The 25,374-nt window shown below is 42.9% G+C and overlaps 1 protein-coding gene across 1 annotated transcript in view; it reads left to right on the top strand.

Annotated features, from left to right (window-relative positions):
- TBX4 (T-box transcription factor 4) overlaps positions 1-24,867 on the top strand; it is a 51,535-nt gene extending 26,668 nt beyond the window's left edge. Inside the window, exons 5-8 of the mRNA XM_034752600.1 lie at positions 13,333-13,485; positions 20,753-20,841; positions 21,296-21,537; positions 23,463-24,867. Of these exons, the coding sequence (XP_034608491.1) occupies positions 13,333-13,485; positions 20,753-20,841; positions 21,296-21,537; positions 23,463-24,088 (1,110 nt within the window). The 3' untranslated portion in view covers positions 24,089-24,867. The remainder of the gene's footprint in view (positions 1-13,332; positions 13,486-20,752; positions 20,842-21,295; positions 21,538-23,462) is intronic.
- Positions 24,868-25,374: the final 507 nt, after the last annotated feature.

The following is a 25,374-nucleotide window of genomic DNA, read 5'->3' as shown; positions in this document are numbered from 1 at the left end:
GCAACGTGTCTACACTAGGAGTCTGTATTGGTACCCAAGTCCCCAGTGCAGAGAAGCCCTTAATGCTACACCTTTTTTCTGTCAGAGCAATTTTTTATCAGGAAAGGCCTGTGTTTTACATCAGGCTTTTCGACTGAAAAATACTCGTGCTGAATATGGATTCAGAGGACTTCAGTAGCTCAGACAGAGATTTGGGGTCTATTATAGGGGTGGGTGGGTCATGTTCTGGGGCCTGCATTGTGCAGGAGGTCAGACTAGATGATCATGATGGTCCCTTCTGACCTTAAAGTCTGTGAGTCTATGAGAAGTAGGGTGACCAGATAGCAACTGTGGAAAAAACGGGGTGGGGGATAATAGACACCTATATAAGAAAAACAGCCCCAAAAATGGGACTGTCCCTTTAAAAAGGGACATATGGTCACCCTAATGAGAAGTGAGCAAGTGCCTGTGATATTCAGCGATAGAGTTGATCAGATCCTAAAGAAATCCTTTTAAGCCATTTATGTTTAAAGGTAAAAGCCCTCCTTCTAGAGTGAGACCTTTATGTATTTCAAAACTTTACATGCACAGATAATCAGCCCAACAGAACCTCTGATTTATGTGTGTCCCGAGGCTGGTTTGTGATCTAACAAGCTCATTATTTTGACAGATTTGGGACTTTCCTTCCTAATGCCGTGTAAATGACTGGTAGCAACGTACACTTTCTTTGAAAGTACAAAATATTTTTTAAACTTGAGAGTCAGAACGCTGACACAACAGTAAGGTATCCACTAAAATTACTGATTTATTCAGGCTACAATACCCATCCAGCTACTGGTTCCAGATGAAAAATTAGAATTACTCCTTCAGAACACTAACCACGATCTGTTAATTCATTTAGTGAATATTATCTGTAATCTGGTAATTCTACAAAAATATGTCTTTATTAAAAAGGACTACATAATTATTATTCTTGCAGAAGGTTAATACAGAGCATTAAGGGAGACCTAACAAATATTTCTATTAGTTTAGATCCTTATGAATGGAATTCCATTGTCTTTTAAAGATTTGAAGAATGTCTATGAGTTCTCTTCGTCCAGGTCTGGGTGAGAGAGTGCTTACAGACTGTTGCAAAGGAATTCTCTGACAGGTTCTCATTCTCATTGATTTCACTAGGTTTTGGATCAGGCCCACAGTGAATTATTTTTTTCCCTGAGAGACCAGTTTATGTCTAAGCCGACCAGAATTAAAATGTGCAGGGCACTGACTTTCATTCCATTTGGGTGTTTCCCCACATCTCCGTCCACAATGATATTTCGATTGCGAGCTCTTTGGGCCCAGGACTGTCTGTCTGCTCTGTGTTTATACAGCACCTAACACAGTAGGGGTCCTGGTCCGTGACTGGGGACTCCTAGCTGCTACCACGTACAAATAATACATAATACCAGCTCACGAGCCAAAGCCCAGTCCCAGAATACAGGCTGTGAAACTGAGTCTGGTCCCTAGTCCAAAGTCCACTGAAATCCATGCAAGTCTCTTCATTTACTTTAACAGGCTTTGGATGTGGCCCAAGGGGGAAAACAATCCTTCTCCTAGGCTATTGAACAGCTACCGAGCCACCATTTCCACCCATATCCTTTTATGGCAGGGTGATGGAAATGGCTGGAGGAAGGTGGTAATGTCTCCATAACTGCCCTGCACAGCTATGTCAGCTGAACTAGTCGGCAGTGCTCACCTTGTGTGCAACCCAAGCGTAGGCTCCCCAAATCATCCCCATGTCCAGGCAATAGAACTGCTCCAGTTCCACTGCAGGCAGGTCCATTTACACCTGCAGAGGTGTGGCTTGGATCTACCTCTAAAAGTGGCTTCCGTTGAAGCTATTAATGTATGGAGAGAGGCAATAACAGCATTGGGAGCCTGGATCTCCTGAGTTCTAATCCTAGCTCCGGCTTCCTCTAAGCCTTGGGAAAGTCACCTGAACTCAAGCTTCAGTTTACCATCTGTAAAATGGGTGGATGGTAATGCTATAGTACTCCTCCAGGGTGTTGGCAGGACTAAGTGTTAACATTTGGATAGTACTTTGCAGAGGAGTGCTAAGCATTTTTCTTAGGGTGAGGGTCAGTTTACATACAAGACACTGAGAGTATTCATTCAACCACAATGTACCAATTATTAGTAGTATTTTAATCTGCACAATTAGCCTTTTGATACATGGGGGTGGAGTGGGCAGAATCATAGTTAGGATATTCACATTCTTAAAGGGACATCCTACTCCTTTAAACTATTTCTTCATGGTGGTTTTTGACCTACCAAGGGTTCATTTCCCTTGATCTCAGTGGAATAACCATCTCCAGGAAAAGCCAGTGTGAACTCAGGTGATTATCCTGGTTTATTGTGGAGGGTTTTCTGACCGTGCTTCTCAGCACACAGGAACTAAAGTGATGAGCCCTTTAAGAAGTGGTTGTGATAATAAGACTTCTACTGAAACCAGACAGTTTTGGGGGAACTGCCACATTAAACAGGCTTTGCTACAGAGAGACACTGAGGTTAGCTTGGCTGCAAAGGCACAGCATAGTTCAGGCTGTCTCAGAGTTTTTCATCAACCTCAAACCGGCTCTGAACAAACAGTACCATGGCAGACTCTCTTTCATAGGCATGTAGTGACATTTGAAAACTGCAAGGGGGCAAATGCATCACAACAGAGTTGTTTGTTATTTTTTAAATAAAAAACTCCCCTGAAATTAAATAATTGGAGATGTATCTTAACCCCCTGAAAGCTCAGCATTTCAGAGGTGCATTTGTTCTTCACACTGTTTGGGATTTTGTCTCTTTACTGTATTTTTTTTCACCTGTCTTCTGACTGCAAAGATCTTTGTACATACCTCTGTTGTTCATTCCCTTGCTGGTGGTTTGTTGCTCTTTAATTCCCTTGTCTTTTTTTAAATGCATTTTGTTTTGTGAGAAGAGGACTGCTGCAGTTTGATGTTATGGGACATTTTAGATGAGCTATCAGTTGCAGTTTTCTTGATCTGCATCTTCTTGGACCTCTTTAACTTGCTTTGCTGTTTGGTTCTGATCAGGTCTGTAATTTCTCCCCACCTGTTTTTATTGGACTCTTTCTGCAAGGCGTTGCTTTTTCTTACCTTTGGGACTTCTCTCTCATTTATCTATTAAATTGATTTTTGCATTTTCTGTCTCGTTGTCCGGTGCACTCAGCACATTTAATCATGTCAACAGCCTATTCATCTTCTAAAAGTCTGAATCTTATAAAGTTAGATGGTTAGTTAATTTTTGCAGTTCTACGTTGACTTGTGGGACAGGAAATGTTTCCTATCTGGGACCTGGTATGTAAATTTAGGTGCATATTTTACCAACAACATTCACATGCCCCTTTCTGGAGAAATTTTGCACGTGCACCATTCAGCATTTATTTTGGGCTTAGTGATAAAGCTGTGAAAACTTTTTGGGCCAAGTTCACTGCTTGCATAAAAGGGCACAGCTCCATATATTTGTTGTACCTACCTACACCAATGCTGAATGTGTCCTGACATCCTTAACAATAGACTCACCTGATGTCCTTGTTCTCTGGTAGTTTATACTTCAGTTAGTTTCACTTTTCCATGATCTGTTGTTTCTGATGTGAATACATTTCTGTCTAGCACTGTGTTTGGCTGCCCAGTTCAGTCTTTTGGGTTGCTTATTAGGTTGGTTCTGCCAGTAGAAATATCTGTGTGAGGGATTTTATTTTGTCTCATTTTTTGTATTGAAACTGACCTGATCCCAGGGATGTAGAGATATTGAATTATAAAGGCCAAGTTGAACTTTTATATTGTCTGCTTTGTGCCTATGAAAAAGAACTGAGCCTTGTGCTGCTATATTATATGGGACCGATCGGGATGAGTAGATGATAACGTGACATTTATTTACATAGATAAGAAATGGCTGGTGTGATTCCTGGTTGAGTTTAAACTATATGGCTTGGGATGAGAATTTATATTTGATGTATTAGGTGTTTTTTGTGGTAACACTGTTGTTTTAAATCAATCTAAGGAAGTTCAGGTTTTTTTCTTAATATAGAATCAGAGCCTTCATTCACTCTTCAATGGGAAGTTTGCCTAAATAAGCAATCAGTGAAAGATGTCAAGATTTGCATAGTGCCTTTGCTCCTATTGGTGACATAAGGCCAAATTCTAGTCATATTATTTAATGGGAATTTTGCCTGCATATGGACCTCAGCATTTGCTCTGTTTGTTACATTCTGAAAAAAAAAGATTTGTGTTGTTGAAGACTCATCTCCCCCCACAAACGCTGCCACCAAGGCCACATCTTATGGCCTTTACTCAGTTTTTATTCAGTCAAAATTCCCGTGGACTGCAATGGAAGTTAGATGGAATAAGGACTGAATGAGGACCTCTGGCTTTGGCCCTCTAGAAGGAACAATTTGTTTGCTTTCCTGTTGAATCTTTTCCCAAGGTTCTCCACTTTCTGTTTCTCGCTCTGTAAATTGTCAGGTCACATATATCACTTGGGGCGGACTCCTCCTTTTCTGCTTGCTCCAGTGTTAGTGTGAAAGGAAACAGCATGGAAGGATTCAGGGCTTGGGCCATGTGGAATAGACAGAACGCTCATGATTTAGCCCTGGCATTAGGGCTCTACTCTCTGAGCATATGGCGCCCATAAGACACTTGCTTTTTATGCTGGAGCATATTTTATCCCAGCTCACCTTTCAGGGACACTTAAAAATAACTGTGAGGTCTACAGCAGGCCAGGGAAGCAAAGAGGCCTTTGAAAGAACTGAACAAAAGAAAAAGGGTTGTTGGGGGCACACATGTTTAAGAAGTGAAGCAGGCAACAGGTGATGCTTTTTTTGTAGCACTTAAATATGGACTATAAAAACCTCGAGTGGCAATGTGTGGTTTATGTGCACTGGCAACAATGCCCTGTGCTGTTGTTTGGGGCATGAGGGTTCAGATCAGAGTCAATTCACTGAAACTAAAACCTTCACAAAAATCATAGACTCATAGAAATGTAGGGCTGAAAGGGACCTCGAGAGGTCATTCCGTCCAGCCCCTTGTGCAGAAGGCAGGACCAAGTAAACCTACCTCATCCCTGATGGGCATTTGTCCCACCTGTTCTTAAAAACCTCCAATGACAGGGATTCCACAACCTCCCTTGAAAAACTATTGCAGAGCTTAACTACCCTTAGAGTTAGAAAGCTTTGCCTGATAACTAACCTAAATCTCCCTTGTTGCAAATTAAGCCCATTACTTCTTGTCCTACCTTCAGTGGACATGGTGAACAATTGATTACAGTCCTTTTTATAACAGCCTTTAACATATTTGAAGACTGTTATCAGGTCCTCCCTCAGTCATCTTTTCCCAAGATTTTTTTGTTGCTCTCCTCTGGACTCTCTCCAATTTGTCCACATCTTTCCTAAAGTGTGGTGCATGCAATTGGACAAAGTACTTCAGCTGAGGCCTCATCAGTGCCAAGTAGAGTGGGACAATGACCTCCTGTGTCTTACATACAACACTCCTGCTAATACACCCCAGAATCATATTAGCCTTTTTTGCAACTGTATCATTGTTGACTCGTATTCAATTTGTGATCTGCTATAATCCCCAGATCCTTTTCAGCAGTACTACTGCCTAGCCAGTTATTCTCCATTTAGTATTTGTGCATTTGATTTCTTCCCCTTCCTAAATGAAGTACTTTGCACTTATTTTTATTGAATTTCATCTTGTTGATTTCAGACCAATTCTCCAATTTCTCAAGGTCTTTTTGAATTCTAATCCTGTCCTCCAAAGTGTTTGCAACCCCTCTCAGCTTGGTGTCATCTGCAAATTTTATAAGTGTATTCTCCACTCCAGGTCCATTAGACCCGAAACTTTATCAAAGAAGAAAATTAGGTTGGTACGGCATAAGATCTTCTTGACAAATATATGCTGGCTATTCCTTATAGCCCCATAATCCTCTAGGTGTTACAAACTGATTGTTAATTTGTTCCAGTATCTTTCCTGGTATCAAAATGAGGCTGAGTGGTGCATAATTCCTAGGGTCCTCTTTGTTCCCCTTTTAAAAGATGGATACTATGTTTGCCCTTCTGCAGTCCTCTGGGACCACACCCATCCTTCATGAGTTCTCAAAGAACATTGCTAACACTTCCAAGATTGTTTCAGCTGGTTCCTGAGGTACCCCAGGATGAATTTCATCAGTCCCTGCCAACTTAACTACATCTAACATCTCTAAATATTCTTTAACCTGTTCTTCCCCTACTTTAGCGTGCATTCCTTCCCCGTTGTGGTTAATATTAATAGTGCTGAGTATCTGTCTCCATTATCTTTTTTTAGTGAAGACTGAAGCAACGTCGGCATTTGATGTCATCAGTTATTAGCTCTCCTTCCGACCTAAATAGAGGACTTACTTTCCTTCATCATCTTCTTGCTCCTAATATATTTAAAGAACCTCTTCGTCTTTATTGCTTTTTATGTCCCTTGCTAGGTGTACCTCAGTTTGTGCCTTAGCTTTCTGATTTTGTCCCTATATGCTTTGTGCTCTGATTTGTTTAGACACCGTTTTTCTTTATGCACAAATTAAAAGGGTCATTTTTATTACATACCTGTTTGAGGCCCAACTTAACGGACAGAACCATTGAAGAACATGTCCCTCCTTTGCTCTAATACTCAAAGAGAATAGAAGGAAGAAAGAAATAGAAAATACATTAAAATGAAAGATTTGACATTAATTGCATGATCCCGAGGGACCAACCATAAAATTATGCAGCTTTTACGCAGTTATTTACTATTCAATATAAAAAGGGCAATTGCCATGACAACCCCTGCATCACATGATACATGATACCTTGGAGAAACAGCAAGCTCTGTTAAATCAACTCCCAAAATGTCATGTGAAAGTTAATACATGTTACAATGAGTAGAGGGAGAGTTTGCATTACCGTGAGCAGGCCCCGTGTATACCTAAGCTCTCACTCGAAGGGCCCAATCCTACAAAGTGCCAAACACCTTCAAGCCGTGGTGCTGATGCTACTCAGCATCTTGCAGGGTTAGGCCGCAAAGCAATGTTTTCCTAGAGAAAAGAAAATGAATGGAGCAAATGATGCCATTTGTTTTTTGCCAATTGTTGCTTTTGATTAGAGAATACAAGAAAAAGGATTATTTAATTGAGCCACATTAAAGTTTAAATTCCAGCTGCCAACCACGTGATCAGTGAATGGGAGGGGGGGAAAAAGACATTGCTTAAGCTCCTATTGTTTTTAGGAGTCGAAATAAGGCTTTGTCATGAAAGGCTCATGGAATGCTAGGCTGGGAGACTATAAAATTGATATGACTCTTGATACGTGTGTGTAAAATGTCCACTTTAGCACACAGCTTAAGCACTGGCACAAAGGGAGTGCGACTCAACAGGGGTGTGTGTGTGTGTGTGTGTGTGTGTGTGTGTGTGTGTGTGTGTGTGTGTGTGTGTGTGTAAAAAATGACTGTCTTTGAAGAAAATGGCTGTAAAATATTGCCCAAATGATAGAAAAGTTATTGGGATTGTGATCAACTTTGAGCATGATTCCACAATTCAGGAAAGTTTTTCTGTTGCCAACGGTAATATTTCTCATACTGAAGAACACAAGTCACTGTATACCATGTTCACCCCTCATGGCAATGGACTTATACCAGGGAGGTAATTGACCCTATATGCTTTATTAAAAGATATGAATGTGATATACGTACCTGTAAAACTCTCTTAATAAGAGGGCCTGACCCTGGTCTCACTAAAGGCCCAGCATATGCATGCTGAGTCAGCCATTTTGTTTTCTGAAAGAATGGTGTATCTGAGACTGTGCCTCAATCTGCCTTTTACTGGTTTTCCAAGCAACCATGGATGTTGCAGTGATGGGGACCAAACAAGTCCCTATATAAATAGACAGTATATTATATTAGTGACTAAAATGATCTATAAGAATTGACAGCTCAATGTTTAGAATTTAAGTGCCTAGTTCGGCAACTGTAAGTAGGATTTTCAAGATCCACCTAAGTGACCCTCTCTTAATAGGTCTAGAAAAGCACCTATTCACTTACGTAGAGCTCTTTGAAAATCCCACCCAAAATCTTCTAGATTTTAGGCACCTAAATAAAAATGACTTGATTTTTCACAGATGCTGAGCAAATGAGGCACCCGTTAACCTCACTGAGAACTGTGGCTACATAATCAGGCTAATATCAGATATCCAAATATGGCTTTAGTTATCTCACTTTCGTTAACCTGATTTTGAATTTTTTAAAAATAAGATAATAGTACAATAAATAGAGCATAGCTCTGAACCTTCTAGGTGAGACTATATACCATGGAAGCTGGATTGTGCTTCCTCGTGGACAAATGGCCAACAAGATCAACTGCACGTTTAATTCAGAGTGATAGCAACCAATCTAATCGAGATAAGAGTAAAATCCAATATTTGTATAGTGAGACCGTTACAGTTAGTAGCATAGCATGTTGGAATGCTAGTTAAGAAGTGCTGTTTTTCAACTTGCTATACTAATGTTTTATTCATATAGACTTATAAATATTTGTCTCTCACCAGTGTATTTTTAACCATTCCAGACAATAATGTAAACACACTTTTCCTGTTGTTGTTGGGAACTAATATTTCAGTTAATGATATACTGAGTAATGATCTGCAAAGATAATTTTCAAAAATCTACATTATAATGTTTTATATTTTACAAACATTAATTTCACAACCTACTTAAGAGAAGGAAAATATAAAAAGATCATTTCAGTATTATCATCCCCTATTGGGAAAATTAAGGTACAGAGCTCTTAAGTGAATTGCCCAAGGATTCCGCCTGTAAAAGTCCTGACTCTATCAATGCTTCTGATATGCATCCTGCATAATATGTCATATGCTCTATCTTATCAATTCAATTATCTCTTATTCTTTAGGTTAGTATTTCCACTGATATTGGTCATAGAAGTAGCATTTTTTTACATTTGTTTTGAGCATTTTTAGACAATGACACAAGACTGTATTTTCAACAGCAGCTGCTAATATCACGGTCTGAGTTGTAGGTACCTAAAGGAGTGTCCATACAAACAGTTAGATTTCCATCCTAGCATATCATGAACGATCTCGCACTAGCCTGCTGTGCACCAGCGGTCTTTGTGGACTCTGCTACGATGCACTAAAAGTGCCGTAGTGCACTTCGATCTACCCCGCTTTGAAACAGGAACAGATCAAATCACATTACAGTATTTTTAGGGCATCGTAGCCGAGTCCACACAGACAGTAGGTGCACAGCAGGCTAGTGCAAGATAGATTTGCACCCAGCTTGCCACGTGTTAACTGCTTATAGAGACAGGCCCTAAATTTTCACGTGCACAGTTTTTCATGCTTAAGTTTTTTTGGGGGGTGGTTCACATAAAACCTAAATCAAATATAAGTAAGGAATATTTGTGTGTGCAAATACAACCTGCATGCACAACTCCATGCTTTTGTACATGCAAAACTTTTTGACGAGGAAAAAAATGATGCATCCAAAAACTCACGCATGCACAGCTTCAGAAAAGGGGCTGAGGCTCTGGAAATGTTGGCAATGTCAGAAGGGTAATAATGGATTTTCCTTTTTCTTCTCTAATTGGAACTGCTGACTGTTCTACCTCACTGTGTCATATCTTGTTTATGGTTGTCTTCGTATAACCACAAAATGGAGATATCCTATCTCCTAGAACTGGAAGGGACCTTGAAAGGTCATCAAGTCCAGCCCCCTGCCTTCACTAGCAGGATCAAGTACTTATTTTGCCCCAGATCCCTAAGTGGCCCTCTCAAGGATTGAACTCACAACCCTGGGTTTAGCAGGCCAATGCTCAAACCACTGAGCTATCCCTCCCCCAAGAGGTATCAATTGGTAATTTGGCATGTCAGAACAAAATCTCAGGCTTTAAAACATTTGACTGACATGGATACAGGGCCAGTGCTACCATTAAGGCAAATTAGTCGGTTGCCTAGGGCGCCAAGATTTGGGGGGGGCCAAAAAGCGGTGCCCCCAATTTTTTTTTTTTTTTTTTTTTTTACAGTGTTCCTGGGCTGGGCTGCTGGTGGCACGCTGACACGTGCGGCTCAGACTCCCTCTCTGAGCGCAGCTGCTGCTCCACTTCTCCCACCTCCCAGGCTTGCAGCGCCAATCAGCTGTTTGGCGCCGCAAGCCTGGGAGGGGAGGAGAATTAGAGCGGGGGCGGCGTGCTTGGGGAGGAGGCGGAGCAGAGGTGAGCTGGGGTGGGGAGCTGCCGCACAGTTGCCGGGGGGGTGGGGAGCTGCCATGGCGGGGGGTGCCTCACGGTGAGGGGGAGCTGCCGCAGGGCTCCCCTCCCCAGCTCACCTCTGCTACGCCCCCTCCCTGAGCACGCCGTCGCTGCTCCACTTCTCCCGCCTCCCAGGCTTGTGGTGCCAATCAGCTGTTTGGCGCCGCAAACCTGGGAGGGGAGGAGAATTAGAGCGGGGGCAGCACGCTGGGGAGGAGGCGGAGCAGAGGTGAGCTGGGGTGGGGAGCTGCCGCACAGCTCCTGAGGGAGGGGAGAGCTGCCGGGGGGGAGAGGGGGTACCTCAGGGCGGGTGGGGTGGGGGAGCTGCCACAGGGCTGGGAGCGGGGGCCTGCAAGGTGGAAGTTTCACCTAGGGTGCAAAACTTCCTTGCACCGGCCCTGCATGGATACCATGAGTGTTATAAAGGAATATGGGGCATAAGGCCAAATCAGACCTCTCAACTGGCTGAGCATTCAGCACCTTGTAAATTCTTGTTGGATTCTAGCGTCACGTTACTGGGGACTGGTAAAGATGTAATAGACTGGTTTAAAATATGTCTGCTTTCAAGGGGGAGGGTTAACTGAATTCACATTCTGGTGAGACAATCATTCACTTAAACTCCTGCTTCTCTACCAGTACCTTATAATTCAATGTGAAGCACCTCTGTAATCACACAGGATAACTTGCTGCATAACATGTGAGATGGTATTTAATAAATGTGCTTACAGCGAGAGTTATGAGTGAATGTATTTTTCAGTGGAACCATAATAAAAAAAGAGAGAGCAAGAGAAAGAAGAGAATGAAAAGGCATTTCTTTTTAGCTTCAGCTTTTTGGCAAACACAAATGGCAGTTTTTGCAGGTGTAATTTGTCCTTTGGCCATGGGAAAAACTGCTTTTTTAATGTTATTATCAAGAAAATGGCACATTTCCCTTCTGTGCTGTTGGATTTTTGTGCTTTTCTGCTCTCTGCTGAAAGCTGTTCCTCATTCATGTCCATGGCCACTGACTAAATCACGTTAACCTCCACCCTCTGCATTTCTCATGTATATTCATCACACTTCATGTAAAGGGATCACCTTTGATCTGGCAAATCTGAGGCTGTTTCCTTTCCTGGTCTGTGTGCTGTAAGGTCTCTGAGCAGTGGTGAATTTTCAGATTGGTGCAGCAAGGGACAAAAATACAAAACCTCGTAAGTGAGGTGGGGCAGCTTAAGCAATAATGGAGTTTGAGTTCCGAAATGAACTTCTGGATGTATTTATGGTCACAACAATATCCTTCAGAGTCTCTGTAAAATATCCTTGTCTGGTCAAACTCTGAATGCTCCATCAGGGTCTACAACCGAGTAATACTGCCTTTAGTTGTTGCCTTGGCTCTGTTCCAGTTAGGTTCAAGCAGGGTCTTGAAACATGCATTATAGGAGAGGTAGCATGGCCTAGAGGATAAGGCACTGGAGTGGGAGTGAGGAGCTTTAGGGTTGGCTTTTCAAAGGAGCCCCAAATGTAATGGGTCCCTCATTTTTTCCCCCTTTGAAAAATCCCAGTTTCAAGTTCTATTTCTGGTTCTGCCACTGACCCACTGTGTGATATGGGCAAGTCACTTTGCCCCTTTGTGCTGTTAGAAACAGGAATTGTTTCAGAGTTGTTCTATGACCAGTGTTAGCCTGAAGGTTGGACTAGATGATCATAATGGTCCCTTCGGGCCTTGGGCTCTATGGAGCTGTAAAATGAGGATGATGAAGCTTGAACTGAACTGAACACTCTTGATTTGGGGAAAGTTCAGATCTAAACTGGATTTTGCAGTGTGGGCTCCTCTCTGATGACTAATAACTGAAAACCTCCTCTTCAGGAACGCCTCAGCTCTCTGCCCCATGCTTCTCTAGGGGTTTGTGCTTCCACTGGTTGATTCCTGAAGGGACAGCAAAACCTACAAACCAAACACGAAGCTGACCCTCTCACATTCTGAGCCCTGCAACATAGCAGCAAAACAGTTAAGAGAAACGATGCAAAGCTGATAAAATGCCAAAAATTCCTCATTCTTCTGCGAGGGGGAGAGGGAAGGTTGTCTGGAAAATGTCAACAATAAAAATTACATTTAAATGGTATATGATGCAGCCAGCTACTGTGGGCAGAGTTATGTGCAGCCAGATGAGGAGACTTTAAAGTCCCATACGGTACCTGCTTCTTTGTCTGAAATGCAGAATATGCTTCTGGGGTTTTTTTTGTTTTTTTGTTGTTTTTTTTCCCTGCATGCGTCAGTACTGAAGGGCACAAAATCTGAAAGTTTTGCTAACCAAACCAGCCGATTCCAAAGGGAGTGGAACCAGCATCTTTTGCCTCTCCAAATCAAACAGGCCAGATCCTTGCCATTCCCAGGCAGCTTTGGGCACCAGTGTTTGTGGCAAGGAATACGGATTTTGAAAAGACGGGGTGGGGGTGGGGACTCTCTCTCCCATTAGAGATGAATGGGCCCCCTGGGACAATGATAGAGAATGTAATGGGGGAAGGAATAGTTAGGGGGAATAAGCCTTGCACCAAGAAGACAGGCAAGGGTGCGGGGGGAGGGGAGGGGTAATAAAGGAGAAAACAGAGGCGGGATGTTTTGGCACTAAAGGCAGCAACCAATCTAGACCTTTATTTGTAACGTGAGTAAATCTAGTGCTTGCGAAGGGCTGATAACGCTGGGCTGAGGCAAGCGGCTGAGCTAGCTTCCCCAGGCACGTTTGTCAAGACAGCTCAAACCTTGCAGGGATTCCCCATACAGCTCTGTTAATACACCTCGGTCCTGGGCTGTGGCCCCCATGTTTCCCTGGTCCTTAGCTCCACAGGCAGTTTCACTGATACGCCACAGTCCTGGCCGTTGTTAAGTACAGTCATGTATTCCTAAAGCCTGTTTCGGGACTGCACACCAACCTGTTATATTTGTTTTTCTCGGAAATCAAAGCGCACAGCTGGAGCTGTTGAGTAATATTTTATTGCATTATTGACGCCACTTGAACGGTTCTGACTACTTTTAACAAACTTGCCATGTTTTTATTTGCTGTTCAGATTATTCTTAATTCAATGCATAAATACCAGCCGAGACTGCACATTGTGAAAGCAGATGAAAACAACGCCTTTGGGTCCAAGAACACAGCGTTCTGCACACATGTGTTTCCAGAGACATCCTTTATATCGGTGACCTCCTATCAGAATCACAAGGTATGGTGCTTTGCAGCAAAAGGGCCTTTAGCTTTGTTAGGTGAGTGTAATTTTTGCAGCCCTGCACTGACGACTGTAATGAACTGATAGGAACAGGCACAGTATTACCGTTATAGGCACTGTGCTTTTGAGGAACAGTGTTTAATGATGCAATCGTGCAGCAGGAAATGTCCAAGCATAGCGATTGGTTAGCAAGACTGGAGAGGCAGCTAAGGAGATGCATGAAAAATGTACTGTGCAAAAAATATCTTGGCAATCTCCACTAGTATAGAACTAATGAAGCTGAGAGCCCATAAACTCTCAAATGTCACTCACAACAGCAAGCAAATCTAATAATGACTAGTAAAGCTGGCTCATAAATCTACAGTGAAAAGTAATTACAGTATATATATTTAGTGAGACATACAAGGAATGTGACCATAAAAGTGCAGCGCAGAGCCTGACTTGTGGTTAGGACATGAGGGAAGGTGGGTTTGTGTGTGTGTGCGTGTTTTTGTTTTTTGGGGAATATAAAATTCTAAGGGCTCAGTTCAGCTGCACGTAATGGATTATCATAGATTGGGAGGGGCTAGAGCAGGAGGGGAGTGACAAAATTTGGTGTGGTCCCATCTGAAACGGGGAGAGGTGGAAGGTGCTAAACAACATAGGAAGAGAAGAGAAGTGAGCTGATTGGAGAAAAGAGAGAGGAATGTGACCAATTACTTAATACACATTCTTTTCTTCTGTCTCCTCCTCTTCCCTTCCCCCCTTATTTAGCCCTTAGAGAAGATGTCAGTGTAAGCTGAAGCTGTCCAGAGATGTCCAGAGCAGGGGGATCATATTCTTACACGAACGACCCTGTCGTTCCCAGCATGTTAGTTCAAACAGGTTTTCCTGCAGCGCCAGGAATGCACATCTAATGGGGCTTGTTGCTTTTGTAACTTGGGCGGAGGCGGTGCTTATGGGGGAAGAACACAGGGGAAGATGCGTGAGTGGTTATCTGAGGCCGTCTCCTCTCCCAACGAGGCCAACAAAAGAAAGGGGGAGGAGGCAACAGATTGTGAGACTTAAGGAGCATTGTAATCCCCAGGCCGGATAGACAACAGTGCAGCCGGTCAGCTTCCCATGGCTCTCAGGAGTAGTCCAGTGCATGTAGGAGCAAGAGCAGGGGGATGGGGAATTCGGGCTCTTAGGTTCTATTCGTAGCTCTGCTTGTGATTTGCTGCTTCTATACTATAATTTCCCTGTCTGTAAAATAGAGGTGAGGCCACTTGTCTACCTCCTAGGGATGTATTAGGCTTAACTGAGTTTTGTTACATTCAGTGACATAGGCAGGCCTTTAATATCTGCACTGTATGTCAAGAGAGAGACTCCTCATACAAAAGTAGATTGTCCCAAACACATGTGAAATTCCTGCCCATCTTTGGTCTGTTTATTTTGCCATTTGAAGGCCGGAATCCTGTGCAGTTACTGAGGCAGGGCGAAGAATCACAATGGAAACAGGGCTCTGTGTGTCAAAGTAAAACAGGCAAAAGAGAGCCTTAGCTGAACGCTAAGATGGATCCTAGTTACAAACTTGTGCCTGTAAATGTAAAATGACCAATAGCCCAAACATGGTTAACCAGAAAGGCACTGAAGAGCTCGTTTACTAGCTACTCATAATATTTTACGTCAATAGCGCCTTTCATCCTGAAGAAGCCTTATGTGCTTCATAAACTTTATACTTGCACTACAACTGACATGCAGCCACTTCTTGTGGGGAGGCTGGTAGCTAACAGATGTACAGCACACAACATGGTGATGTGGCTGGGGGTAAAGTCACCAGGACAAACCACTACTGTTAGGGATCTTTAGGGCCAGATTTTCAAAAGAACTCCGCTTATAGCAGTTCTATGGAGAACTATCGCAGCTGCAGAGAGCTGAGCCCTTCATGTTGGTGTCTAAACGGGAGCGGAGCTCTTTTGAAAATCTAACCTTCACCGTCCATGTGACGAGCTTTGTTAATGTCACCTCTGAAATGTCATGACCGAACAAAACAAGTGGAACTCCATGTGCCTACCTCCAAGGCTAAAGGGCTCCCTGGCACTGCCTGGATTTGAACCTGATGACCCCCAGAGCCGAGGTAGTGCAGACCTGCTGCACCGCTAGTGGAGCACATGAGCTAGAGGACGAGGAGCCAGTGACTCCTGTGATCTAATCTCCGCGCTGCCATGGACTCAGTGTGTGGCCTGGAGCAAATCATCATCTCACGGTGCTAAATACATAATAAGTTCTTCATTAGAAAACCATCCTTTCTGGCATCGATAATGAAACCCCCAGAACCACAGGAATTGCACATCATCTTTAAAAGGTCTGTTTTCCAGATTTCAGCCAATTGCCAAACTCCTTGGCTCAAGAAACCTTCAGCCAGCCAGCGGTGCACTTATTAATAACGGCAGCTTCTCTGAAAGAGAATCGAGAGCTTGATTTCACAGTTGAATATGAAGTTGAAATGAGCATAATGCTACTGGGTAAAATCCCCAGCTCCACCCTGCATGCACACCGGTCTAGGCAGTAGATCGTTCCGGGTATATTTACCCCAAACTTCCCTTTTGGGGTAGATGCAGGCAGGATGGAATCCTGGTTCTGTTGAAGTCAGTGGCAATTCTCGTATCCACTTCAGTGGGGCTAGGGTTTCACCTTACGTGCCAAAGATTTTGCATTGAAGTGGGGGAGAAATTTCAACCCCAAAGCATTAATATTTGAGCTCTCATATATCTCTACCTAACAGTCATCTCAAATTTCTTTGAAGAAAAAGAATAGCAGGAACACAATGGAAATTATTATTTCTGCTGCCAAAAGGGGCTTGTTTAAAAATGTGTTGTGACTGCAGCAGAATCAAGTCAGGCTGCATGTTACAGCATCAAAGAAATTAAATTAAGGCTTACGTGGCTTCATGTTGGTCTGTGGGTGGGGAGGCAGGCAAGGCCTTAAGCTTCTTGTGGTTCCTCAGATGATTGTTAGGCTACCACAGAATCCACTAGTGAATCAAAGCGGGGGGAAAAGAGAGCACGGACTCCATCCAACATGGAGCCAACAACATCAACGCCAGGCTCAGTTTACAGTCTGCACAGAGCAGCTCCTGACAGCTGTTGAAAGTGGCATCCAATGTTGGCTACGTTCACGTATTGACGCATCCCTTCTTTGATTACAAATACCAGCAGATCCATTATGACAGGGGGGAGAAGCTCTTTTATAATTTTCATTCTGTTGGGTAAGGGATATTGTTAAAGCGTTATTGAAAGTACAGATGCTAATTACAGCAGCATTTTTGGAAATAAGAGCCAAATGGTGGATGGTACAGGTACTTGCCAGAAAATCCTTAGCCAGCTCCCACTCGCCCCTGCCTGCTAAGGTGGCTATCTGGATTCTGCCCCATGTCAGAGACAGAATACATTGTAGGAGTGACTGGAGTTTAGGGCCATAGTATGTGTGTATACTCCCTTCAAACTATCAATAACCTTTGCACATTACCACTCCCTCCGCATGGAAATTATTCATATTTTCATTTGCAATCAAATGCATGAGGAGACGAGGTTGAGTGTTGCTCTTGTGTTACCATAACAGCACAGTAATGCAGGGCTGTTTGTCTGTCTATGGTATTTCTTAGACTTGTATAAAGTTGGTATGAATGTATACACCCTTTGGGAAGAGATGCCTTATGCCCACTTCCAGAGCTCCTGGGTCAGTATTCTGATAGAAAATAATTTGGTGGTAATTATTTTAAATATCAGTTTTCAGTGGGTGGGAAGCAGAGGAGGAGCACAGAATTGTTACTATGTGTTTGGAGGGGAAGGGGCCTGGAAGAGATGAGGCTAGGCATGCTGCATCAGAGAAAGCAACCCTTGACAACAGTTACTTTCCAAAGGTTGGTGCCTTTCACCTGAGCGCATCACGAAGATTCCACCACCGTGGCCCATCGTTGTCGTAACATTAGAGATGTACAGTGGGGTTGACAAACACAGCCGTAAACAGGGGCTCTTCTCCAAGGAGCTGCTAATGTTCACCAGTAGAAGGCAAAAACTGAAGGATCAGGCACAAAAATGGTGTGGCTTAAGAAATTACTTTTAAAGAGGGACTTGGAAGAGGTCACCTTGGAAGGCTACCACTATGAGCTTCAGGGTGAACAGCAGGAAGAAACAAAGGGTGCACAAAAGCAAGAGAATTGAGAGAAGATTACAGCAGGGGCAGGGAGAGTAAATAAATGCAGAGATTGAGAGGATTGTGGGGAAACTTGATGAGGCAACTGAACTTTATTACCAGAGGGGAAACTCAGGAGACAGCCGGAGAATCCAAGAACATAGATGAGGGGAAGCAGAAAAATGAAAAGACTGTGGGAAAAACCCTGATAAGATTCAAGTGTTGTTTGTGGGGGCAGGGAAGAGGAGGAAATCTAGAAAGACCAACTAGGAAGTGTGAACTGCAAGCCCTAATGCAAGTGAGGACATCACGGATGAAAGCTTTATAGCCTTGTAATTCACAGTTGTTTAGCATTCAGTCAATATTTCTTAGATATTTTTATTTCCTTGGTATCTTGTTACATGTGAATCACAAGAGAGGAGCTCCTGAGGCCTGGGATGGTGCAATAAACCCGGAGATGACATTGTGAGCTCTACCTTACTCCTACTGAAATCATTGGGAGTTGTGCCATTGACTAAGCAGCAGCAGGCCCAGGCCCCGCCCCACAACTACTTTGACATGTTTGCTGCCCCCACATCTTCAGAGTCCCTTAAAGTTGGTATTAACCAAAGTGGTTTGAGTGTCAGTGCTCCAGGGGCTGCTTCAAATCAGTAGGAAAGTTATTAAAAGCTCTTTCCCATGCAAGGCAGCCTTCTTTGCATGACCTGCTGGATGTATGCATGCACCCACAAAGCTGCTCGCCGTGTGTTGTATAAGGAGTTTTATTGTTCCTTGAGGAAATATTTAAGGTATTGGCATGAAAGTTACTGCCAGATGACTTTGGGGTAAACCCCTCTCTGCTCAGACTATGGGTAAAATTTTCAAAAAAAACCACCTCCAGGGGCAGGTTAAGTGATTCACGCTTGCGATGTCTCAGAAACCAGTCCAAGTCCAAAAATCTACACTACTATTTTTAGCTCTGCAGCGTGAGCCTAAATCAGTTGAGATGGGCTCTGAGGCCATGAGTGGTGTTTTTTTTTTTTTTGTGTGTGTGTGTCCCCGTCCTTTCCCCCCCCCAAGTTACAATGGTGTAAACCCTGGGAAGGCAATAGCGTTATTCTGAGTTTAACAGCTCCAAGTCTGGTCCATTTTTTCTTTCATCAAAGCCCTGTTTTTACAAATATCTTTGGCAAATCCAGGTTATGCTCATTTTTAATTAAGTTAAAATTGTGGCTTTGCTGCCGTTGAACTACAAGGGGGCAGAAGCATGCCTTTGTAAACTGAAAAGCCTCAGTCTACTTGCTGGTGGTTATGGTTTTAGCAACCCGAGCAAAAAAAAATGTGAAAACAACCACACAGCTTGTGTAGCACTTTTAGTGCTCCTGCCTGAAAAAGTTGAACTCTATGGGTTGTGGTATTTTTCTAAAAGTCCAAGTGATTACTGTAAGTCACAGAGGTGCTGAGACAAACAACTAACATCAGTGACAAGACTCCAGATCTAAAGGTGCAATTGCTTGGGTGTATCACCTGGAGTTTCATCATCAAGTGTGAGTTTAGAAAGTAAGCCTGCGTGGGGTCACCAAGGAAAACGCCAGGTGCTGTAAGACGTAGATTAGGTGACTCCATAGCTATTGAAACACAATTAGAACAATGGGAAAATAATGCTGGTGGAATTGCAATCACTTGAAGCCTTTCACTCAGCTGTCGGTCTTAAAGAGATGTTCTAGCACAACCACAGTCTGCTTGCTGAAGAAATTACCAAGTGAAAGTTTAAGGCCTGTGTTACAGCAGTGTAGATGACCATAATGGTCCCGTTTGACCTTCATCTTTGGATTTTTGTGTTCTTTTCCCCAGAGGTGGGCTTGGCCCAGCATTGTGCTATGGGAGATGCCCTTTTTCTTGAGAAATAAAACTGAGGTCCTGATCATTTCTGAGCCTTAACGATTCCATAGCACTATTCTCAAGGGTAGGGGGGAAAGAGTGATCACCTTTGGTAACTCTAGTCTGTCTCCATAAAATCTTCCTGTAGCTCCTCTTCACTAATCAGTTGGGTAGTGGTGCTGTGCACGTGTTAGATTGCAGGGTATGTTTCTGCATATCTGCATTATAGGGTGGGTGAAGTGATTTCTGTGTACATATAGTTTATAAAAGAGACTGAAGTTATTACTAAGGTCTTAAGGGGATTTGGTGGATCTGCTCTGCTTTTTCTACTTAGCTGAGTGTTAATGTGAAATTTCCCAGCTTCTGAAACCCTTCCCATATTCTCCACAAAAATCGTTTGTTAAAAGAGAACATAGTTTAGAGAATACCCTGCAACCCAACACTCTTTCCTATGACTTTTGTGTGCGGTTTTAATTTCAGCTGTGTGTTTGCGGAGGGAGAGGGGGGAATGAGAGAAGAGGCTTGTTTACTTGTGTTTTTTGAGGGGTGAAACTAATGAATATTTTTAAATGAAACTTTACCCACGGCCCTATAACTTCCCCTAGTGTGTGTGATTGATTTGTTTTTTTTGTTTTTTTTTTTGCAAAATTTTCATGAAGTTATAGAAATTGATCTCAGGGGAGGGGTTTGGATCACTGTGGTGGACTTAGTCTCTGGAAAGGCTAGTGTATTTCTGAGCAATAGTGACTATAAAGCAGTAGTAATTCTTCTCAGCCATAAGGGAAGGGGCTAGAAGACACTGCCTGGGGTCGGGGAAGATGGTTTAAAAGGGGTGGGTGGCGGCTCTCCACCCAGGTCTCTGTTCTGAAGACCTTTACTTTAGGCCACAAAAGGTACATTTTCCCTAATGATAGCACTGAATAAAAACTGTCAGTCCTCACTGTGCCCTTATCTCAAGCCCAAACCTCCTGCCTTCAACCCTGGACAATAAGATAAAAAAGGCCTTTTGGGAAAGTTCAGCTCTAGACCCAAACTTTGCAGCTCAGGCCTCTCTGATTTTCAACTGATCCAGCCCCTTCCGCTGTAGCATCTTTAGGTGACTGAAGCGGTGCAGGAAGTAGACGCTGAATGCCACTGGATGATGCTTTTTTACATGCATCTTTTCAGATCTACAAACCTAGTCCCCCAACCCTACGTGTGGTTCTGAGACACTATTGACGGACTCCTGTTTTGTTTCATTCTTTTAAAGATAACCCAGCTGAAAATTGAAAACAACCCATTTGCCAAGGGATTCAGGGGAAGCGATGACAGCGATTTGCGTGTGGCACGGCTACAAAGGTATGGATAAAAAGGGCAATGAGATGGCAGCTGTTTAGAGTACAGTATCTAGTTCTAACCTCTGCCATCAGAGGGCACTGATGCAATGTGTGGGTATGGATGTATGAAATGCATTCAGGGGGGGTTTTGTTCCAATCCAATACGCTATGGTAACAGGGCTTTGGGAGAGCAAATGTAGGCTAATGAGTAGGAGCAAGGGGCTCCAGCGTTCTAAGCCTGGCTCGGCCACCAATTTGCACAAGTCTCCACCACTCTGTGGCTCAACCTGTGATAGTTACTATAATACTCATCTACTGCCACACAGTGGTTGTGAAACTTGGTTAATTTATTTTTGTTTAGTAAAATGCCTTGAAATCCTTGGCTGCAAGGTGCTATAGGAATGCTAAAGTAGTAGTATTTTGTCCTGCAAGGGCTGCCCGCTATCTAACTAGTAAATAACTTTTCTCGCCTGCAGCAAAGAATATCCAGTGATTTCCAAAAGCATCATGAGGCAGAGGTTGGTTTCCACTCATGGCCAGCTTTCAACAAAAACAGATGTCAACCCACTCCATGGGAATCACCAGACCCTTCAGCATTATCAGTATGAGAATGGTGCTCATATGCCGTTTGCTGCTTCCGATACTCAAGATCTACCACTCAACACCTTCACAGCACAGAGAGATTCAGGGCTCTTTTATCACTGCCTGAAAAGAAGAGGTAACAGACCTTTATAGATCTTCCTCCATATACAAAACAAAACACCCTAGTAGATTCTTTGGCACCTTTTCCTGTCTCTCCAGGGCCAGGAGAGCTGTGCTGTGCAAAGCACCGGTGGAACTTCTGATTTGGATAGTATTTTGAGTACAATCTGTCAAGGTGCTCTGCTGTCTTCATTGCAAGTTATGAATGCTCAGTGGTTTGCCCGAGTATACAGGCCCTTGTAGGATCAGGCCCTGAGAACAATGCTAAGGTGCTAAGGGAAGTGATATTTTGGATGTCAATATTCATGATACAATATTTTAAATGTAGGAAATTCAAGTTCTAAATTATCTGAGCTCAAAATATAGCCGACAAGCTAATTCATTTGTACTCTAAATCTGTGCGTAAAGTTGCCATTTGTCTCTGCACTTTAAACGTGTTCAGTGAAGTGCACCAAAGGAGAATCTAGAAACAACTATTATGACACACTAGGGACTCAGCTACCACCTTTACTCACACTGAGTAGTTCGGGTGAAGAGTCTCATTGAAAGAAACACAGTACTACTCATGGAATAAAATTCATGTCATCAGAAAGGTGACAGGATAGTGCCATAAGTGATTTATTATATATCACTTCTATAGTGCCACAGTGGTTAATCTCATTTGCCACCCTAAAGAGCCTGATGCAAAGCTCAGTGCAAGTCTTTCCGCGGATTCCGGTGGGCTGGGGATTAGATCTAAGTCCTGATCCTGCAAACACTATTGAGAGTAGTGCTTATTACCCTATAGCGCCCCTCCCCCCCACCCCAAAAAAGACCGACTTAGGCCCTAAACTAGAGCAAACAAGCAAAGCAGAGCATCATGGCGTGTGTCTAAAGGAGTGAGATTCTGTTGGTAAATTATACATTCAATTACAAACAGTTACATATGTCTATGTAATCAGAAACTTTATGCAACTGAGGCCTGATCCTGAAATGTGCTGAGCTCCTCCAACTGCCAGTGAGATTATGGGGAGTTGTACATGCTCAGCACTTTTCAGAATCAAGCCTTTAGTAAGTTTGTTAACGTCTGTCTATTTTTGATTACAGAAGCTAGCTGTAGACATTTTCTTTGCCCACTGAGCCAGTTTTTAAATGTAACCAGCTTTTAAGTACACACTGCTCCCTTCAGACCAGTATCAGATGAGATCATGTCAGATTCTTTTGTTTTTAAATTAAATGGAAGGGCTTTGCTGAGAAAAATCCTTATACTACCATGTCTCATTTGCTGCTAATTAATCTCAGCCTTGGTGAAGACACAGGTAATAAGAACTGCAATGCAAAACTTTAATAATAGCAATCCGCTGGTAGAGTTGCTGCTTCTCCTACAGTAAATAGCTCCTAATGATAGAATGCCTGTAAACAACATACAAAGTCAATTGAAAGAGACAGCGTCTCTAGCACATAGCAGAAATCCTTACCAGAGCACTTTCCCTTGGCTTTATCTTGAAATATTTCTGCAGCCTTTGACGTGAATACCTGGTAAATGTATAGTCATTTTTGTGAGGACAGGAAGAAAGGTTGCGATAAGACATTTAAAAAGACTTCTTGAATTTGTCAAAAGCGTCGTGGTCCTCAGTTATCTGGATGAATGAAAAGTAATCTCTGGCTGTAAAAGTAGTAACCCAGATCACTTATTTAAGCTGATAAACGTAGCCGAAAAATGCTTTAAGGCCGATTGGATTAGACTAACATTAACAGTGTAATGCCTTTTTAATATTAAATATTGTTTTTCAAAATTAAGTAGCTTAACTGGATTCGCCTGAATAACAATGCCAGTAACCTAGTAAAATGACTGTAAGATTCACATGCTTTTAAGGTGAATCCATAAGCTTTTCGAGGGCTTGACAATGTAATGTGTTACACTGGAAACCTTTCCCTCAATGCTTATTTCTTTGTTTACAGAAAGTGCTCGGCATTTAGACCTGCCCTGCAAACGCTCCTATCTGGAAGCCTCCTCAGCTGTAGGAGAAGATCATTATTTTCGTTCGCCACCTCCATATGACCAGCAAATGTTAAGTCCTTCCTATTGCAGTGAGGTGACACCTAGGGAAGCTTGTATGTACTCAGGTTCTGGGGCTGAAATCGCAGGTGTCTCAACAGTCGATGACTTGCCGCCTCCTCCCCCTCCCCCTTTGAGCTGCAATATGTGGACTTCTGTTGCACCTTACACCAGCTACAGCGTTCAGACAATGGAAACTGTGCCTTATCAGCCTTTCCCTGCTCATTTTACAACCACCACCATGATGCCAAGACTCCCCTCTATCACAAGTCAAAGCTCACAACCACCAGGTAATAGCCCCTTCAGTGTCTACAATCAACTGTCCCAGTCTCAGGTTCGGGAGCGAGTTCCTCCTTCATCCTTCCCGAGGGAAAGAGTGCACCCATCTGTTTGCGAGAGGAAGCCCCCATCTCCGCACTTAAACACAGCAAACGAATTTCTGTACTCACAAAGCTTTTCACTCTCGAGGGAATCTTCATTACCATACCATTCAGGAATGGGGACTGTGGAAAACTGGACTGATGGATGATTCTACTATCTAAGTAACAAAACAGCTAGTTTTACTGCTCCTGAACAATGTTACTTCAGTGTTAATTCCTGTGGGTAACTTGCACTTCAGTGAAACCTACACACATGCACATTTCCAAAGGGGGTGTGTGTGTATGAGGCGTTTGTATCTTTACCCATAGACAATTCTGTACAAAGTAACTCTTGACTCAATGGCCTGGATTCACCAATCTCTTCTAAATTAATTCAGTCCTACTAGCCCTCTAAGGACTGTCCGAATGACTAAAATGTGACGTGGCTGGTCCTTTTCCTTTGTTTAAAACAGCAGATTTTGGGGGAAATTATTACCCTTAGTTTATGGGGCTTATAACACTTAAAGACAAAACCATCAATTGTAATCCAATGTCTGCAAGTCATAGCTCTTTTCATCTAGGACTGTTTCTATCCTCAGCAGTGGATAAGCATTATTAGCCCCTTATAGCTGGGGAAGCAGAATCTCAGTGAAGTGACTTGCCCTGAGGCTGCATACGTAAGAAGCCAATTGGAGAACTAGGAACAGAACCCATGTCATCGGCTTCTTGGTTCTGTTTCTCCCAGACACTGCACCATAATGGCTTGAGATTTGTCCAGTCTAGTTTTAAATGGCTTTAGAAATGGGGTTTCCACCATTCCCACTATTTCACAGTGTAATAGCCTCTAAATAGGTGGGGAGGGATAGCTCAGTGGTTTGAGCATTGGCCTGCTAAACCCAGGGTTGGGAGTTCAATCCTTGAGGGATCTGGGGATTGGTCCTGCTTTGAGGATGGGGTTGGACTAGATGACCTCCTGAGGTCCCTTCCAACCCTAATATTCTATTAAAAAAAACAACTCATTTTATTTGCACTGAACTGAAGGGAGTTGTTTTCAGGACAGTGGAGACAGTGAACCAATTCCCCCCCCCCACACACACACATTTTAATTAAAGTATCAGTGGAGGTGTGAAAAGCTGTGACCAATATATTTGTTGCTAATATTTTTACTGTGGAATTATTTTCAGGTGACAAATGGAAGGATACCTCCTTCAATTATCAAAGGCCTGCAAGAATTCATTCATCCAAACAAACAAAAAAACCCAGCCATTACGAGACATGGACACTTAGGGGGGAAATTCTGCATTCTTTATTAAACAAAACTCCCACTGATTTCAACTGAATAGTTTTATTGGGAAGGAATTGCATCTTTTTCTATGTATATACACCACATTAGGTCTCCAGTCCTATGCAGGACCACCAGCTGTTACTGTAGAACAAATAGAAGGAAACATAAAAA

The sequence above is a fragment of the Trachemys scripta genome, chromosome 18 (genome assembly GCF_013100865.1).
Source record: "Trachemys scripta elegans isolate TJP31775 chromosome 18, CAS_Tse_1.0, whole genome shotgun sequence".
In the NCBI taxonomy this organism is placed as follows: Eukaryota; Metazoa; Chordata; order Testudines; family Emydidae; genus Trachemys; species Trachemys scripta.
Note: the sequence above shows the minus strand (reverse complement) of the source record. Positions and strands in the feature narration are given on the sequence as shown.